The sequence below is a fragment of the Panthera leo genome, chromosome B3 (assembly GCF_018350215.1).
Source record: "Panthera leo isolate Ple1 chromosome B3, P.leo_Ple1_pat1.1, whole genome shotgun sequence".
Lineage (NCBI taxonomy): Eukaryota > Metazoa > Chordata > Mammalia > Carnivora > Felidae > Panthera > Panthera leo.
In genome coordinates, this window is record NC_056684.1 from 99,717,505 (window position 1) to 99,738,306 (window position 20,802).

Sequence of the window (20,802 nt, forward strand, 5' to 3'; positions counted from 1 at the left end):
TGTGTTCTTTTTATGACATTTGATTACTATAGAAATGTAAATTGATATAATGCAATTATGGTTCCCTAAACAAATGTACTGTAAATGTGGATTTATCAGATTTACAGCACTCTAATCATACAAAGTTACTGAATAAATATTTGTTGCTTTTTAATTTACACTCTAAGGTGGGTAAATAGAGTTGGTTGCCTTATATACAGTTTGGAAAGAGAAGGAGATATGTGAAATAATGTGTGCACTGTCATTACAAAATCTAAAAGTACCTATATATACAGAAAAAATAGAAGATTAGAAATTATAGTCCTTTAATAATGTCTGTGTTAGGATTCTGCAATTATGAGGGATTTGTATCTTTTTTTATTTCCTGTATTTTCTGTAATGTGTTTTTGTTACTTTTGAACCTTGATTAATTTATGCATCAGTCTTTTCTCATTTGTTAGGATATTTAAAAATTATTATTTCTATAGCATTCTGAATACAGTATCATAGGTAATAGTATATTCTGATTCATGTTAATGACTATCTTATAACCAAGAAGCAACTGTGAATTAAATACTTGCAGACCAATGAGAAAAGAGCAGAGGAAAACTTATATAAATGATGTGTTCTTGCCAAGTGAAGACCAAATGATAATTTAGCTCACTACAAGGAAGGTTCATGGCAGTTCAAACAGAAAATTCATGATGGAAGAATTGAGTCATAAAGCACCTCGTGCTCTGGACATGCTGAACCCAAAAGATCTGTACCTTAGCAGTCACGACTATATCTCTGGTGTGAGCATCAGCACTCTTACCATCAGGTAACCACAAGGTTATGTTCTCTAAAAAGGATGCATACTTTCCACAAGACTGAGAAACACTGCAGGAAAGCCAACTTACTAAAGTGGCACAGTCAGCTAGTAGGCAGCATTCAGAGCTATTTATAACCATGAATTTAATGAGAAACTGTTACTATCACAGAAAATATTTTCTAAAGCCTGTGTTACACCAAAGCAGAAAAGGTTCATATGAAAAAAACTGGAAAGAACTGAGTCCCTATACTTTCATTTCTAAGAGAAAACAGAGCTAAATTCTGGTCAATAATTGATGATCATTAGCTAAAGCAGTGATATAATGGAACCTGTTTCAGCTTCTTTTCTTTTTTGGTAAAGAACAGTGGAAAATTACACTAATATTTCCATGTACTTTCCTCACACAGAAGCCTCTCTACTCATGAATACGTTTCTTAAAAGGCTCTTCACAAATTTACTTGCTCATAATGGAAGCATTTAAGACTGTAGAAACATATCCACTTCTACTAAACCAGACTGCAAGTTATCCTCTGAACACTTAAAACCAAGCATATTCTCCTCCTTGGTGAAAACAGCATATATGTCAGAATATACTGCAACCCCAAGTATAAAAAAATAATCAGTTAATCTAAATAAAAAGGTTTTTAAATCACAATAAATGTATCTGGGATGTAATAATAGTTATAATATTTAGTTGTGTAACTATAAACATGTTTTAATTGCATAAAATAAATACAGTAGTTTAGCAATACTGTTTTCCCACTATCACATTTTATTGAATAGTTACATTTATACACACACATATATACACATACTACTACACACACTTATTTTCTTAGCTCTGTCAACAAGAGTTGAGAAACAAGAGCCCTCCAGTAACTAAAAGCACTCCTAATCCCTAGATCTTGGTTTCTGAATTCAATGTCCCACTAAAAGGAACCTAGACTCTTGGAGAAATGGCTGATCCCACAAATGAAACTGGGAACATCTTGTGCCAAAAGGACATACTGAAAGAATGATGGAGACATGTCAAAAGGACACAAGAGTCAGATTGAAGGGGCTCCCACTGACCAAATCTGAGATGTTAGCAAATGAATGATTGTAACTGATTATAACCCACAGAATAAAATAAGAACTCAGGTGTCCATACTGAAAAACAAACAAATTAGAAGGAAAAGCTCTTACAGGAGAACTATTTGAGTATATATATAGAAGGAATAGGGAGTTAGAAATTTTCCACTGGCAACCATCATAGTGATAGTTTTTCAAGCAATGGATTCTAACACTGGAGTGCAAAAGTATAATGAGAAACAGGACGTTTACAAAGTCTTACATTCTATCCCCACAACATACTTATTAATTACAGAGGGAAAAAAACAGAGAGAGACCTCGCAGATACAACAATGGACAAAGGAGACATTTTCGCCCTCATTGAATTCGCATTATATTAATCTTTAAATCATTAGAATCTACATGAACAATAAATCAGTATCTGATATAAAATAACTGCACAGTAAATGTCAGTAGTTATATTTATGAGTCAAATACAAATGTACATAAAATGTTAATGAATTCATAGTAGCCTTTTACTGTTACACATTTTCTCATTCAATAGATAATTGAAAGTACAGTAACTATCACCTGGACATCTGCAAAAAACAAAAACAACAAAAAAGAGAAATGAATACCTGACTGAAAAGTCTGAGAACAATCAATCTAGTGAAATAATAAAAAAGCATTGTCCCCAGATTACATCATTCTGGCACAGCAAAACGATCTCTATATATTTTAACACTATACCTTTGACTTGTGTTGAGAGACAATTATATGCAAATCTTAGCATTTGTACAAAATTGTCATAAAAGTATACTGTTTCCTGTGCTGATCTCTTACATAAAAGATATATGTAAAATCCCTCTCAGCATTTACAATCAGGGAAAAGTTTTCTCTGTGGATGAGTCAGCATCCTAACTTTTATGTTGCCATTTATCATATAATGATGATTAGCTGGCAAAAATTTCATCTTTTTGTTTCCAGTTGATACCAGATTACTTAGGGTTAAGTTTTATGATCAACTGCAGTGTTTTCAAAGTATTCTACATAATTATCCCCTACTCTTTTATGGCTTAACTCTTATTCTTGTTTTAATGATCTTATTGTATGTGTACTTTTTATTATCTAAAGACCTTAATCCTTTTTGGAAGGAGGCCCAGAGTAAATAATAAATGGCAACCTTAGGGCACCAGAGGTAGACAGAAGACAAAGTCAACGGTGGAAGCAAAAACATTAGAAAGGCAAAAATACAGGAGTAAAAAATAAACTCCCTCATTTCACAATTTTTCATAAAAATACAAATGAAAAAGCTATCCCCTCTAGGATTTTGCCTTCTAAGATGGGAAGTCACAGAACACACATTCATATTCTTATCATTTCTTTCTAGTAAGTTATGTTGGCTTTTATTTTAAAAGATTGTGAAGGCCAAGTAGAGGGGAAAAATTACTAGACAGAAATTTGTAGAAAGCAAACTTAATAAGTAGATAGAAGATAGTATCCACTATCTGTAAGTTTGATGCTAGATATGGGGATATTCTTTCCATAAAAATATCCTTAAAAGATTGTATTCAGAATTTGAAATTCATCTTAAATGAAAGAAAAGAAAGGGGGCAGGTTTGTTAGATAAATGCCAACAGCTAACATGATGAAAAAAGAAAAAACACCACTAAGGATTTTGTTATCTAGTCAAGAAACCATCCATATGCAAAAGCAAGAGAATAACATTCTAAGCAATATTACCAGTTAGGAAGAATGCCCTGTGTACCCTTCCTTTAAAACTTATTGTAGGACATTCCTATGAAGCTAGAAAAAAAGAGTCTAAAAATAGAGAAGATGTGATATCAAAAGAACACTCTAGTCTATGATGCTATCTATGTAAAACTAACAAGGTAAAATTAATTGCTATCAGCAATGTATCAACGTTGAATGAAAAAAAAAAAAACATTAATTTGGGGCGCCTGGATGGCTCAGTCAGTTAAACTTCTGACTACGGCTCAGGTCATGATCTTGTTTCGGGAGTTCGAGCCCCACGTCAGGCTCCGGGCTGTGGAGCCTGCTTTGGATTCTGTGTCTCCCTCTCTCTCTCTCTGCCCCTTGCCTGCTCTCTCTCTCTCTCTCTCAGAAAATGAATAAAACATTTAAAAAAATTAAAAAGAAAAAACATTTGAAATGCATCAAAAATAAGATGAAGTAATTGATGGATGGAAGAAGGATGGATAGATGCACAGGCATGTGCTAAGTCAAGTACAAGTTAAATGCTAATAGTAGAAACTAGATGATGGGTATATGGCTGTTCACTATAAAATCTTTCAACTTTTGCTTTAAGTTTGAAATTTTTCATAATAAAATGCTAGAAAAATGCAAAAAATTCAAAAGAAATATATAATGCAAAAAAAAAAGTTCAAGAATAATGATAATCTGAGTTTACAATACAAGACTATAGAAGCCCATATAGAGAAAAAGATGACAGAAGAAATTGAAAGCATATTCCATGTAGACTAAACTAACTAAAGAGATAATAGTGAAGCATAAAACAAGCAATGGACATACAAATAAGTTGAGACAATTATGTGTAAAGGACCGAAGTTCACCTGGAAGAGTCAACAGGCAAAAAAAGGCAAACCAGAGTTGACCCAATTATATATTCAACATGTATTAAAAAACTATTATATTAGGGAGATAAAAGTGAATAAAAGAGAAAACATTTAAACATATATATACACACATACAGACATGGATTTAATATGGTGACAGTGGAATCAAAAAAAAGAGGGGAAAACGGATAATTAACTATTTAGACAAAAATAGAGTTGTCTCCTAACTTCATATCATGCACAAAAAATATCTAAATGGTAAAGACTTAAAAAGAAAAAAGGTCAAAGAACACAGTCAACAAGTGGAAAGGTATTCCATGGAACAGAAAGAAATACATGCAATTCATATATATGATAAGGGGTTAATTTCCAGAATATATAAAGAATTCCTACAACTCAACAACAATAACCCGATTAAAAAATGGGCATAGGACTTGAATAGACATTTCTCCAAAGAAGATATACAAACGGCCAACAAGACATAAAAAGATGCGCATTATCACTACTTATTAGGAAAGTGAAAATCAAAACCATGATCAAATCAAAACCTAACACCCATTAGGATGGCTACTATCAAAAAAACAAACAAACAAACAAACAAACAAACAGAAAATAACAAGTGTTGCTGAGGATATGGAGAAATTAGAACCCTTGTATACTATTGGTGGGAATATAAAATGGTACAGCCACTAGGGAAAACAGTATAGTGGTTCTTCAAAAATTTAAAAGTAGGGCTATCATATGACACAGCAATTCCACTTCTGGGTATATATCTAAAAGAATTGAAAGCAGAGTCCTGAAGCTATATTTGAACACTCATGTTCACAGAAGCATTATGCACAATAGCCAAGAGGTAAAAACAGCCCAAGTGTCCATCAACAGATGAATGGATAAGTAAAACGTGCTATATACATACAACGAAATATTATTCAGCCTTTAAAAGAAAGGAAATTCTGACATATGATACAACATGGATGAACCTTGAGGACATCATGCTAAGTAAGCCAGCCAATAAAAGACAAATACTGTATGATTCCACTTATAGGAAGTACCCAGAGTAGTCAAGTTCGTAGAGATACAAAGTGGAACGGAGGCTGCCAGGGACTAGGCCAACAGGGAAATGTAGAGTTGTTTAATAGGTACAGAGTTACAGTTTTGCAAAATGAAAAAGCTCTGGAGATTAGTTGTACAATAATGTAAATATACTTGTCACTAGTGAACTATATGCTGAAAAATAGTTAAGATGGTAAATTATGTTATGTGTATTTTATCACAATTTTAAAAAATATTCAAAGGAAGATAATATAGAGTAAGAAAATATTATAAATTAAAGCAAAAAGAAAATATACAGTTGAATACTAACTGATAAAGATGATAGGGATTTTCTATAATTGAAATCAATGGGAGAAATATCAAAATCAATAGATTTGAAACAAATTTTAAACTGTTAAATATAAAATTATTAAAGCTAAAAACCAAACAAACTGGGGGAAAATAATTGAAACAAGTGACAAGAACTTAATAACCTTAATACATCAAAATCTCATAGTAATTCATTAGACAAGCACTAAAAACCCATTTCTAAAAATGAATAACATATAACACACAGCTTATAGAAAACATAGTTATTCTCCTTTTGGGAATTTATAAATTTATAAATTTATCCATTAAATGGTCTAAATTCCACACAAAGATGCATAAATAAAAATATTCTTCACAGCAAAAATAAAAAAGGAAAACAACAGGTGTTATTTGTTGGTAAATAGTTAAATTACAGTATATTCATCCAAATATACAGCCATAATGTTTTTGAAGAATACTAATCACATGGAAAAGATGAACCCATGTAATATTAAATAAAAACAGCAAGTTACTAACCTAGATACACAGTACTAGTCCAATTATATTAAAACATATTAAAAGCAATACATAGGTACAAAGAAAAATGAGGGAAGGAATTACATCAAAATTTGATAACTCTAATTTTGGATTTTTATTTTTTCTTCAAATTTCTCTGCATTTTAAAAATTCTATAATTTGAGTTCTCTATAATTTAAAAAGATACTAATTCCTTTTTAAAAATAAAGCTAGTAAGCAAGTTTTTAACTATTACATAATTTAAAAGTTCACTTCTACTCACCTGTGGTCATGTTTGGGCTAAATAGTCCCAGCACAGACACACTAGAGTAGGGGATCAGGTCTTTATATAATTCCCCACTTAAATATTCTTCTGCTTCCTGCACAGATGTTATGTTCACTGGGCATGAAATCCTGTTGCTGAATGAATATATAACTACATTCAAAATTAATTTTTAAAGACACTTTTCAGCTTGCAAAAAATAAAAAATAAAACATATTGAACTTAGCAAACACTATATTCCACATGATAAATATCTGACAAAACAAAGACAATTAAATACTCTTGTAATTAAAAAAAAAATCACCCTCATTAAATAAAATTTCTATCTCCCCAAAAGTGATGTGGATAGGCTCTCCCCACCGTTTATCCTGTTATCTCAATTCATTACTCCTTAACCTATTCAAAGTATGTCAACAAAGCATGGGAATTAGAAGGTTTATAGACCTAAAATTTTTAAAGTCTTAGGAAGAATGTGAATACTTACAGCAGGATAAATTTTAGGAGATCTTCAGTTCCTAACATACCAGCATAAGATACTGGGTGCTTGCCTTCCTTGTACATCTTTACAACTGGAAATTCAGTGACATTTTGCTTAGTACATAAATCAGACCAATCTGCACAGTTCACTCTAGTAAGCAGCATAGTGGATGTGCCTAAATAAAACGAAAATGCACATTTTATAAATATTAGTGTAGAAAACTCAGTTGGGTAGACTTGACAATATTTTTATTGTCCATTCTTATTTTAACCTCTCATCAGCATGAACTGTTTCTGCAGGACTCTCTCTTCCCCTGATTTTTGCAACACCTTCCCCTTCTGGCTTATTTCCCCACCTCCTCTGCTGTTCTGTTTTGGTCCCTTTTGCATGTTCTTCTGACAGCAGAGATAGGAGTTCCTCAAGGCTCAGTTTAAGTTGCCTTCTCTTGTTATACACTCTCTTCCCAGACAATCTCAGTAATTATCAACAACAGAATGAATCCTATATTTATATCTTTGGCCCAGCCTCTTCCTTACAGTTCTAGACCCATGTATCCCTACTGCCTTCTGTATTTCTCTTTGAATGGAAACGTCCTCAAATTCAATACGTCTAAACCCAAATATGGTTTCCTGCCTATAGGCTGCCATTCTTACACAAATCAGAAAACAAAGTATCACCTTTAGTGTCACTCCATTCCTAAACTTCCATGTCTAGTCAAATCAATCAGCATGTCTTTTCCATCTTATCACCTAAACTTTATTTTAGAGTTTCAAGTTTTTATTTAAATCCCAGTTAGTTAACATGTAGTGTAATATTAGTTTCAGGTGTGGAATTTAGTGATTCATCACTTGCATACAACACCCACTGCTCACTTAAAAAGTTAAAAATAGAACTGCTTTACCATCCAGCAACTGCACTACTAGGTATTTACCCAAAGGATAAAAAGTAGAAATTCGAAGAGACACATGCTCCCTGATGTTTATAGCAGCACTATCAACAATAGCCAAATTACGGAAAGAGCCCAAGTGTCCATCGACTGATAAATGGATAAAGAGGTGGTATATATAAATACACACACACACACACACACACACACACACACACACACACACACACACACAGTGGAATATTACTCAGCCATTAAAAAGAATGAAATCTTGCCATTTGCAATGATGTGGATGGAGCTGGAGTATTATGCTGAGCGAAATAAGTCAGTCAGAGAAAGACAAATAACATATGATATCACTCATGTGGAATTTAGGAAGAAAACAGACCACCTAAACTTTAAATACAATTTGACCTTGGGGCGCCTGGGTGGCTCAGTCGGTTGAGCATCCGACTTCAGCTGAGGTCATGATCTCATGGTTTGTGAGTTCGAGCCCTGCATCAGGCTCTGTGCTGTCAGCTCGGAGCCTGGAGCCTGCTTCGGATTCTGTGTCTCCTCTCTCTGCCCCTCCCCTGCTTGTGCTCTGTCTCTCAAAAATAAATAAATGTAAAAAAAAAAAAAAATTAAATACAATTTGACCTTTGAACATGGGTTTGGAATGCACAGGTTCACTTACACATGGATTTTTTCTGATACAGTACAGTACTATAAATGTATTTTCTCTTACGATTTAACATTTTTTTCTCTAGCTTACTTTTTGAAAGAATACAGTGTATAATACACATAATACACAAAATATATGCTAATTGACTCTTTATGTTATCAGCAAGGCTTCCAGCCAACAGCAGGCTATTAGTAAAGCGTGGGGGAAGTCAAAAGTTATATGAGGATTTTTGACAATGCGGGGGAGTTGGTATCCCTAATCCCCACCTTATTCAAGGGTCAACTGCCTCTCACATCTGTCCATTTTTCATTACTGACTGTACTCCAGCCGTCATTTCTCCTACATAATACAACAGGCTCTTACTTTGTCTCCCTGAACCTGATTATGTCTCTACCCTGAACCTAGAGATAGATATCTTTTCAAAACTCGAATCTGTTTTGGGATCAGCCAACTCCTACCAACCTTTGCCATTAGGTCTCTCTCATCCCTTCAGATCTCTGCATGTATGATCACTACAAGAAAGCCTTCTCAGACACGCTAATCTACATCAGTTTCCTATGCTCTTATGAACCATCTCCTGTCCTTGTCTCATTAGTTAATTACATACTCATTTGTGTTGTTATATGACTAATGTGTCTCTATGAAGAGAGCTCCTTGAGAGTAGGGACAGTGTTGTTTTACTCAACACTGATTTTCACATCTAGAGGAGTCCTTCTACATGAAACACCTAAACAGTGTGTGAATAAATGACATACAGGAGACTCATATAAGGCTTCAGGTACCCCATCCTATCTAAATACTTTATTTTCTGCCTAAAAAACATATAGTAGAATCACAAATACAGATTCTTACTTGTTCTGTAAATAATATATGTAAAGTTCTCCAGAATATGTAAATTGTTAGGCAGAATGAGATCAAAACCCAAATAAAACAAGAACCACACAACTCAACTACCGAGAGTAAAAAATACATTCTAACAAAAGGAAACCTTAATATTGTATCAAAGAAGGAAACTGTATTAATTTGGGATATTTCCTATGTAGGGTATAACCTTATCATATAATTAAAGTTGTAAACTGAAATATTTTAATATTTTGTCACCAAAAAATTTTAAATATTAAAAATTTCTATCTTAAATAATTCTAGATTATACCACTCAGATGCAATAACTTATCACTTCAGATTTCCTGTTAGCTATCTGCTTCATAACTCATACAGGGTGCAGTCTGTCTTATTCACCACTATATTCCTGCTGCACAGCACAATGTGTGCTACTTAGTACGTACCCAGTGAAAATTTGTGGAATGTACCCTGACATTTCTTCGTGAACAAAATTTCATTTTTAACACTAAATTATATTAAACCTGAATATTGTATGAACATATAAACAAAAATAAATCCTTATTCCTTCTGAAATTACATCTGCTAAATGACTTCTCTACAAAGTTCTTTTATCTGTTATTTTAATCATTTCGTCAACAAATATCTAGTGATACTTATTCATACAGAGTACTGTATTATATAATGCCACCCAAGTATGAAACATAGAACTATTACAAATGCAGTTTTTTCCCTTCAATAGGCATTCTCAACAGGTCTATCACTGCTAAAAAAGTTATTATTCCTTTGTCCCTGCAGCCCTAGTTGAAAAATTTGATGTTATCTTCAAAACTGAAAAATGAATAAAACGGGGAAAAAAAGTGATAAGGCTAACTTATATTAAAGTTATCAATTTAAAATTTTAATTTTTTTCCCTATAAAATGGTTTTAATATTTAGGGGCACCTGGGTGGCTCAGCTGGTTAAGCATCTGAGTCTTGGTTTCGGCCCAGGTGGTTCATGAGTACAAGCTCCGGGTTGGACTTAACACTGTCAATGCAGAGCCTGCTTGTGATTCTCTCTCTCTCCTTCTCTCTCTGCCCCTCCCACACTGGCACATTCTCACTCTCTCTCAAAATAAATAAACTTTAAAAATTAAGTAAAATGGTTTCAATATTTAATCATGTTTCAACTAGAACAGTCTAATATTCTAAGATGCCTGCAGTATTACATCCTCCATACTTTATCAATGCAGGAATTTCAAACAGTGTTCCTAATTTAAATGAAAAAAAACAAAAAAAAAAACCAAAAAAAACAAAACAAAACAGGTTCTCTAAGCTAGAGGCTAGGTAAGTATAAATACTTGATATTTGCTGCCACCTTGTGACTGAGGATAAAATATCCTTCACCATCTTCGACTAAGATGAAAAGTGGCTTAAATGCCCAAAGTATTAAAATATTCTCCTAATTTACAAAGTTATAGTATGGCCTTCAATGCAGACATAAAACACTATAGTTACCTATACATGTCTCTACATTAAGCCCCCTGAACTTCTAAAACACTCCATTTATCCAATATCTAATTACTAAAAGGACTGTTACAAAGAACGTACTAAATGAAAAGAAATCACGTCTTGGGTTGGTTATCCGCTTTTTATTCTACAAACACATACAACTCAGAGTCCTGGGACTGAGAGATCAGGTAGGCTCTTTATTTGATCATTAATAGAGAAGAAAGTAAAGGAATCTTTTTCCATTTTCATTTAGTATCTGACAAATGGGCTGGATGGAGGGATAATTCTATTATTCAGGGACATTCTCTAATTATTACTTCAATATGGTTTATATTTCCCCCCTTTTATTTTCTCTCTTCTAATATTTTGCCAATGAGCCTGGGAACCTAAATGAAGAAACTTGAATCTTTCCATAGATTGTAACCATAAAGAAGAATCTGAAAGAGAGTAACAGGATTTGCTTTTTTTAAAAAAAGATTAGGAATCACAATATCTACAGACTTAATAATATCTTTACTTCAAATAATCAAAAGTTGGACCAAATGTGGTTAACAAATGAACTGAGGAGAAATTGTTCAAAAGTGATTTTTTAAATCTCTGATGTTTTTAGGGGCGCCTGGGTGGCGCAGTCGGTTAAGCGTCCGACTTCAGGCAGGTCACGATCTCGCGGTCCGTGAGTTCGAGCCCCGCGTCAGGCTCTGGGCTGATGGCTCGGAGCCTGGAGCCTGTTTCCGATTCTGTGTCTCCCTCTCTCTCTGCCCCTCCCCCGTTGATGCTCTGTCTCTCTCTGTCCCAAAAATAAATAAAAAACGTTGAAAAAAAATTAAAAAAAATAAAAATAAAAATAAATCTCTGATGTTTTTATTAATATAGAACATGTTATATTTAGGACTGACTTTCTGGAAGCAATTTCTTGAGTTTACAAAAGTCCCCAATATATAAATAAGTTGTACACTAGTATATATTTTCCACTAAACTCTACTATATTAGTTTATACATTTATTCAACAATTATTAAAAACCAAATATTCTACAGTGTGAGACAATATGTCAAGTCCAGTGAGCTAAGTATAAGGCATGCTACCTATCCATAAAGAACTTACTAAATAATGAAAGAGCCTGTAGGTTAGTGGCCAAAAAAACTAAATGTTAGAAACATTCATATAACAGCTATGAGAATAAGGCTGTTTAACTAGAACAACTTCTATTTATTTACAAGAAAAACAGTAGGAAGAAATCATATTACAGATACGAAGCATGATACATTCAATGATTACAAAACACTATCCTAATCCATCATCTCTTTTTTTTTTTTATTTTTTAATGTTTATTTATTTTTGAGAGAGACAGAGACAGAGCACGAGCAGGGGAGGAGCAGAGAGAGAGGGAGACACAGAATCTGAAACAGGCTCCAGGCTCTGAGCTGTCAGCACAGAGCCTGATGCGGGGCTCGAACTTACAAACCATGAGATCATTACCTGAGCTGAAGCCGGACACTCAACCGACTGAGCCACCCAGGCGCCCTCCATCATTATCTCTTTCTTACTAGCAATACTCCTTATGTGTTTGCTAGGATGACGGCATAAATATTTTGAGTTCAAGTCCATTCCTTGGATTCCATCATTATCTCTTTCTTACTAACAATATTCCTTATGTCTTTGCTGGGATGATGGTATAAATATATTGAGTTCAAGTCCATTCCTTGGATTCTTATTTGCCTACCACTGGATCAGGTTTCATAGAACAGTTAAATGATTGTGGCTATTAAGAAAGGTCCTGTGGGGCACCTGGGTGGCTCAATTAAGCATCTGACTCTTGATTTTGGCTCAGGTCACAATCTCACGATTTGTGAGATCGAGCCCTGCTTTGGGCACGGCATTAACAGAGTGGAGCCTGCTTGGGATTCTCTCTTTCCCTCTCTCTTTGCCACTCCCCTGTTCACACACACACACACTCTCTCTCTCAAAATAAATGAATAAACAAAAAAGAAAAAAAGAAAAGAAATACCATATAGAGCTAGATTGTATAATGCTAAATCAGATAAGTCAGTCCGTGGAAAGAAAACTACCATCTGATTTCACTCATCTGTGGAGTTTAAGGAAGAAAACAGATAAACACAGGGGAAGGGAAGGAAAGGAAAAGAAAAGGAGAGAGAGGGAAGCAAACCATGCAAGACTCTTGACTATGAGAGCAACTGGGGTTGATGAAGGGAGGTGGGCGGAGGATGGACTGGATGGATGGTGGGTATTTAGGAGGGTACTTATGGTGAGCACTAAGTGTTGTATGTGGGTGATGGGTAACTAAATTCTACATCTGAAACCAATTTTGCTATATATGTTAACTAACTAGAATTTAAATAAAAATTTGAAATAAAAAAATATCCTAGTTCATGAGGAGCTAACTGTATAGCTTTAAGAATACTGAGATCTTGGATCGCTGATTAGACTGTGACTGAGTCTTATGTGTCAAATTTTTAAGTGTATTCAGTATTTATTTAATAATATTTAAGAGTAACTGATTCAGAGTAGGCACTCAATACATGAATCAATTCAGCCAAAAAGATTACTGGATTGACTATGTGACCTCCAGTACTTAATACATAGGCTCTCTACTTTCTACTGAAGACAGTTCTATGAAGAGAGCCAAGACGAATGCTTCTGAGCATTTTTGAAACTCATGGTTCATTAATGTAATGTTAAAGACGCAAATATAATTACTTGAAATCTTATGTGGTTTTATTCATCTTTAGCATGATACGGTTTTACAAATAGCTACAGCTCAGAATCAAATAAGCATGCATACCACATTACAGTACCTTTCAATTTAATTGCCAAATCGATATAGGATTGCAGAAATGCCATGGATACTGCCTGCCCTACATTGAAACAAAAAATTCAACAGATATTGCAACATGCATATCTCCATCCATATCTATATATTAACAAACATATAGATTGATGGGGTTTCCCAAAATTGTTATTTCTTAATAAGAAATTCTAATATATAGTCCTCAGTATTATCCAAACATTCAAGAAGATTCCAAATGCAACTAATTTTCTGCACTCATACTGCAAGGAATATAGTTGAAGGGCTATTATTTGAAGATAAAAGCAATATGTTTCCTTTAGATCCATAAGAACTGTTAAAATATTAAAATCATTAGCTGGAATCACAATAATTTATCTAAGTTAGTAAATTGTTCAATATGTGCAGTCTACCTGGGAACTATGAAAGCTATTACATAGCTGTTACAACAGGCAATATATAGAACGCAAAAATAAGATCCGCCAACTTTAAATGTTCTAATATGTAATATCGTCCCCTCTAAAGGTTCATACTCACAACCAGCGTAGAAAAGCACTATGCTATCAGAAGCCACTACTGTCGCATTAAATGTCTCTTCTGTTAGTTCCACTGTGAGTTCCAAAGGTAACTGTGTCTTCCTATGTCTGTAAACAGTTTCTGCCACTTCATCATCTTGAATATCTAAAATGTTCAAAAAGAAATTAATGTATATATAAATGCATAAATTACATAAATTCCACTATAGGACAAGCACTGTGATGGACACTAGGGGAAAATAGTAAACAAAACAGATATAGTCCCTGACCACATGGGAGTTTCCATTTACCGAAAAGTCAGACAATAAACTGATCACTGACTAAACATATAGTTATAAATTGTGTCAGTTTAAGGAAGGAAAATAGTACAATGAGAGATTGTAATAGGGAGATTTAGATTTGGAGATCCAAAGCCTTCCAGCTAGAGAATTTAAAAAAATGTCTTAGGCATAAAGAATATTTTCAAAGCCTCTACGACATAAAAGAACTTAGCATATACTAGGTATTGAAGGAAGGCAAATTTGACCAAAACAAGATGGGATGAAAGAATAAATGGTATGAGAAAATTCTAGGGTAGGCAGTAGCTACATCATAAGAAGCCATACGAGCCAAGAATTTTAGATTTTATTCTAAGTGCATCAAGTTATGTGGATTTTGAATATGTAAAAACCTTTCATTAACTTAGACCGACCGACCAACCAACCAACCAACCAACCAACCAGTGGACTCATTCATTTATCCATCCATCCACCATCTGTGTATGGGGTAAACACACACACACACACACACACACACACACACACACTCTTTGAATTTGTAAATATTCTGTTGGAGGTTTGTATAGATTATATAGTAACACTGAAGGGACACCTAAATTGATGAGAGAAACAAAGTTTCCTAGAAGCGTTGACACTAGCTGAATATTAAAAGAAAATGAAACTTAGGTAGGCAGTGAAGGAAGGCAGAGGAGGCATACAGAGGAAAGAGAACAGCATGTGCAAAGGCACAGTGGCATGAAAGGGCATGCAACTAGAAATGCAAACCCTGACTGGCTACCTGATGATATTAAAGATTACTGTTAATTTTTTAGATGTAATAATAGCATTAATCATGCTCATTTTAAAAGGAGAATCTTTGTATTTCTGAAATACACAGGGAAATATTTTGGAGCGAAACTATATATTTGGGATTTGCAACAAAATAATAAGGGGTGGGCCAAGAGTGACTGGAACAGGATAGCCATGAGTTGATGGTAGTTGGGTGGAGCCAGGTAATGGATATCAGGAGATTTGTTCTATTCTCCTGTCTACTTTACGGTAAGTTCATAATTCTCTATAATAACACATTACAAAGACAGGAAGGGAGGGGGATAATATAATAAAAATTGGAAGTATTATTTTCATATGATTTCAAATGCTATAAAATAAAATACTAGATCTGGACGATAGTACATCTCAGCAAGTTTCAGCTGTGTGACTAATCAGTCACGTTACTCTCTGGGCCTCAGTGTTCAAATATAATAGCTGTACTACACTAACTTAAATATAATAGTTATATGTTCAAATATAATAGCTGTACTATACTAACTTAAAGGAATTTTAAAATACCACATTTCATGACACTAACAAGTTATGACTCTAATACTAAAATTAATAAAGGCCTATTTTCTTTTTTACTGTATTTTTTCCTTCTTATTCACATACTTTCATTTTCCTTCCAGTCCTTTCTTATTTCCCAATCTACTCTTGTTCTTCTCTTCTTCCAACACTTTCTTTTCCTCTTTCCTATTCTCTCAATAAGCTACCCTCACTTGTAAATTGACCCATTGTTTGGCTCTACCTTTCACCAATTCATCAATATATACACACTTTCTTTTAAGCCATACGTGTTTAATCCTTTTTCCATATCATCCTTTTACAGAATTCAGTCCATTTCATTCTGATTCATTCTGTGCCCATTTCCTTTGAAGGCCATTTTTCTTTGTGTTGTGTACTTATGTGGCAACAAACCCTTTCCTAATCCTCATATACAAATGGGAATAAAACAAGGTTGGGGGGACTATGTAGATGGACATGACTATGTACACTATTACGGGCCAATATGGATTATAGATGTAGAAAGTTAAGACACACATACACGCACAAAAAACCCTACAACAAAACAAGACTCAAACGGCAAAGGTGTCAAAGGAACTAGGCTGAGGAGAGAAAGCAGGCAGAGAGTCAAAAGAAAGAGAAGGCCACACCACAGGGCAAACTAAGGCCAGACAGTCAGGAAGCAATATAGGGGAAGCAATAAGGAAAGCTTGAAACAAGCAACTCCCACTGAGGACAGGAATCTCATTAAGCTGACACAGGGGCGATTCCCTTGACTGGAGGGTGGACTATATGAACCATGATAGGAATAAAGCTGGGAGCAAGAGACCAGAACACAGGTTCCGTGTAATGACAATGCTATGGAGAACTCTGGCTTAAACCACAAGCAGTTCCAACCTCTGCATATTAGAAAAAAACTAGAACATAGCTCAATCCAAGAAACTGGTCACTGGTAACTGTTAAGGCTCAGAGCCCTTATTAAATTTATAATATAGATTTTGATCAAAATAATGAATGGACTTCATGAAAAGAATATGTAAACTGCTCCCTTCTTAGAGCTCATACTCGTATTATGTAAAACATTCAAGTATATACTAAATGAATACAAAAATGAACAAGACATAATCCCTACTTTAGAGATATTATAGACGAGTGGATAAGAGAGAAATGTAAGTGAGCAATTACAGAATAGCATTAATCTTATGAAAGAAGTATCAGTAATAATAACGATCATAAATAATTTCAAGCCAGAATGCTTAAGTTCTAGACCAGGCTCCATCACGTGCCATTTGTGAGACCTTAACTCTGCTAAAGTAGAGTAGATACTCTAGAGTAGATCGCTTAACTCTGCTAAAACACCGATTCCACTACAAAATGAAGGAGACATCAGCTGAATGAATGACAGTCGAAGCAAATAATGTTTAGGGGAATAACCCTGAAACTACAAAATACTTCAAAAATATAAGCAATAAGAATAAAAAGAAATATAACATGTCAAAAGAAATTTTAAAATGTTATTGAAATTTACTTCCAAATTGTCAACAATCAGATTTATTTACAAGTACAACAATATTTATTCAGATTTTATTTTCTAATAGAAAAAATAAAAATAAAATACAATTTTGTGGCTCCTGGGTAATTTTTAAGCATGAAGTAGACCAGCAGAGCGGGAAGAACTGATTTTGAAGATAAAGGCACAGATGTGAAAAGCTAGAAGCCTGGCATGCAATAATGAAAGGTATCACACTAAACAAAATACAGCATCCCTACGTTTTCCACCAAATAAACTTGACAAAATGTAATGTGAAATGGATTTCATTAGGTTTTTTTCATAGGCTTGAATGTCAAAATATTCTAGGAGAAAGTTAATTCATTGAAATGTCACTGACCTTATGGGTACTGAGCAGGAATGAGGGGAAGTGGGGGAAGGAGCATCACAAAACATATTACCCATATCTGGACTTTGCACATCCTCATCTTCATCTTCTTGCATTTCTTCAATGTGTGTATTACCTTCCACACGGGATATTATTAATTCAGTATCATGTAACACCAAAAATTCCACTGGCGCTCCCTAGAAATACATGAATTTTTAAAAACATGACTAAAATATAAGAAAGCATTAAAAAAAAAATGTTTTACTTGTTTGATATTAAAATGAAACTAAATCTTTGAACTTCAGTTTTAAAATTAAATATAAGGGGCACCTGGGTGGCTCAGTCAGTTAAGCATCCGACTTCAGCTCAGGTCATGATCATGCGGTCCGTGAGTTTGAGCTTCGTGTCGGGCTCTGTGCTGACAGCTCAGATCCTGGAGCCTGCTTTGGATTCTGTGTCTCCCTCTCTCTCTGCCCCTCCCCCACTCACACTCTGTCTCTCAAAAATGAATAAATATTAAAAAAATTTTTTAAATAATATTAAATACAACAAAAAAGGAAATTCCACAATCCCTATAGAAAGTATCCAAAGCATACTTTATATAAAGATAGTGTGCACTACTGAAAAAAAAAAATGGGAAAACAGAAATGAAAGCCTCATTTGCTTCTTGTCACAACTACATTATTCAACTGAAGTCTGAAACATTTCACACATAATGGTATGTCCCACCTCAATATAAAAGGGATATGTGCAATTTTATTGCAAACAGGACCAATCAAAATTATTCTGATACTCCACAGAAATATTCAAAATAATATCTCATCCTAAAACAATTCCAGTAAAATATTCAATTGCCTGTTTAGCTAAAAATGTAAAACTAATATCTGCCCCCAGATACTTTAAGAATATTTTAAGACTAGACTATCTAGTCCATTGAGATTAGTCCATTACAATTTCTTTCACTAATACCCAATGATCACATTTTAAAACCATGAAATTTTAGGCCACTAGATTACTTCAGTAAATAATCCCTGATTATAACCATACATTTGAATAAAGCTATAAAATAACTCTACGTGTATGTGTTCTTTGATAGCACATATCTTCATCTTCTTAATATTACATTCAAAGCAAGCAATTTTTCACTTCTACAGAAATATAACGGAGTTAAAAGTTTAAGCAACAAAAGTCAAACTAAATTTGTTTGAAATACACATAGATATTGTTGTAGGATATTTTTGTATTCAAATGCAACATTCACATTGCTTCTCGGCCTTTTGGCTAAGATCAAGTGTAGTATCTGTTCTTATCAAATGCAACATTCACACAGGAAAGAACACAAACTTTAAGTATATAGTTTGACCAATTTTTACGAAGTTGATACACTTCTATAATCTCCATGCAATTGAAGATATAGAACATTATTACCAGCACAGAGGCCACCCTCTTGCCTCTCCCTGTCATTACCCTCCCCCAAAGGTAATCACTAGTCTTTCATCACCATGTACAATTTTGCCAGTTTTTCAATTTGTTTAGTGGAACTATATACAGTTTGTACTTTTTTGTGACCACTTGTTTTGCTCAACACTATTTGTGAGGTGTACATTTAAAAGCAGTTTATTGTGGGGCGCCTGGGTGGCTCAGTCGGTTAAGCGTCCGACTTCGGCTCAGGTCATGATCTCGCAGTCCGTGAGTTCAAGCCCTGCGTCAGGCTCTGTGCTGACTGCTTAGAGCCTGGAGCCTGTTTCTGATTCTGTGTCTCCCTCTCTCTCTGACCCTCCCCCATTCATGCTCTGTCTCTCTCTGTCTCAAAAATAAATAAACGTTAAAAAAAAGATTAAAAAAAAATAAAAAAAATAAAAGCAGTTTATTGTTTTTCAATGATGTAATCATTACATGAATATAATAGTATATATGTATGTATGTATGTATGTATCTAATGCATGCGTTTATCCATTATATTGCTCATGGACTTGTGTTATTTACAGCTTGGGACTATTATAAATACTAACTGCTATGAACATTACTGTAGCTGTCTTTTGGTGCACATGTATACGCATTTGTACTTAGGAATGGAATTGCTGGTTCACATGCTATATGTAGCTGCAGCTCTAGGAAGCACTGCCAGATACTTTTCCAATTTTCGTTGTACCAATTTTCACTCCTACCAGTAGTATACAAAAGTTCTTGTAACTCTACCTTCCTAAGAATCACTTGGTATTGTTACTTTTAAAATGTTTAGCCCATTCTGGTGGGTGAGTATTGGTATCTCTTGTTGTTTTATTTGCATTTCTACCTACAGTTTATTTGCTAATTGGATAGGGGAAATGCATCTTAGGATGGAGAGAATGAATCGTCTCCACCTTAATTCAGTATTCAAATGTGGTATCATTAAGTGAGAAAACCAGACCTCATCCACTTTAAGATAAGATAAAATACAAATAAACCAACATCTTGTCCAAAATGCTTAATGAAGCTAGGCAATCTAACTTCCTGTTTTTAGACAACATAAGGGAACAGAGGAACAAGGTAGATAACAGCAAAAGGAAACGGACAAATCCAGAATGAGGAAAAACTGGCCCCATTAATCTAAAATGTTAGTTGTTGAATCTAGGTAGTAGGTATTTGATTGTTCACTCTATTGTCCTACCTCTTGGTTTGATTTTATAAAAAATGCCAAAGAAAGGAATGAAAAAACTTAGATTTTAAGATTTTAAATTTTAAAAATTTAGATACTAAGAAAGATTCTAGGCATTAATACTATCCTCATAAAACTATGCTAATACACAAAGAACTCTTCTCAAAGCTTCTGAACATGTGTCCTCTCAGCCTAGAACATTCTCTCCCCATATATCCACAGGCATATTCCTTTGCTTTATGGTTACTAATCAGTGAGGTCTTCCAAGTCTACTCTCTCACCTTACCTTGACTTTTTTTTCCATTGTCCTTAACACCATCTGACATTCTACCTATACTGGTTTTGTATTTGCCTCCTGCCACTAGTATATTAGCTCCATGAGGGCAAAAATTTGCTTTTGTTCACTGTTATATCC

At 34.2% G+C, this 20,802-nt stretch overlaps 1 protein-coding gene and 1 pseudogene across 3 annotated transcripts in view; one reads left to right on the forward strand and one right to left on the reverse strand.

Annotated features, from left to right (window-relative positions):
• Positions 1 to 20,802, reverse strand: part of TXNDC16 (thioredoxin domain containing 16) — a 136,692-nt gene that overhangs the window by 40,710 nt on the left and 75,180 nt on the right. For 2 of the 3 annotated variants that reach the window (XM_042943245.1, XM_042943244.1), the window contains exons 12-16: positions 17,823 to 17,946; positions 14,279 to 14,422; positions 13,752 to 13,811; positions 7,062 to 7,230; positions 6,578 to 6,714 (exon numbers count right to left, since the gene is read on the reverse strand). In XM_042943245.1, the coding sequence (XP_042799179.1) occupies positions 6,578 to 6,714; positions 7,062 to 7,230; positions 13,752 to 13,811; positions 14,279 to 14,422; positions 17,823 to 17,946 (634 nt within the window). The remainder of the gene's footprint in view (positions 1 to 6,577; positions 6,715 to 7,061; positions 7,231 to 13,751; positions 13,812 to 14,278; positions 14,423 to 17,822; positions 17,947 to 20,802) is intronic. The other variant, XM_042943246.1, reaches the window with a different exon arrangement.
• Positions 19,011 to 19,175, forward strand: LOC122223491 (annotated as a pseudogene).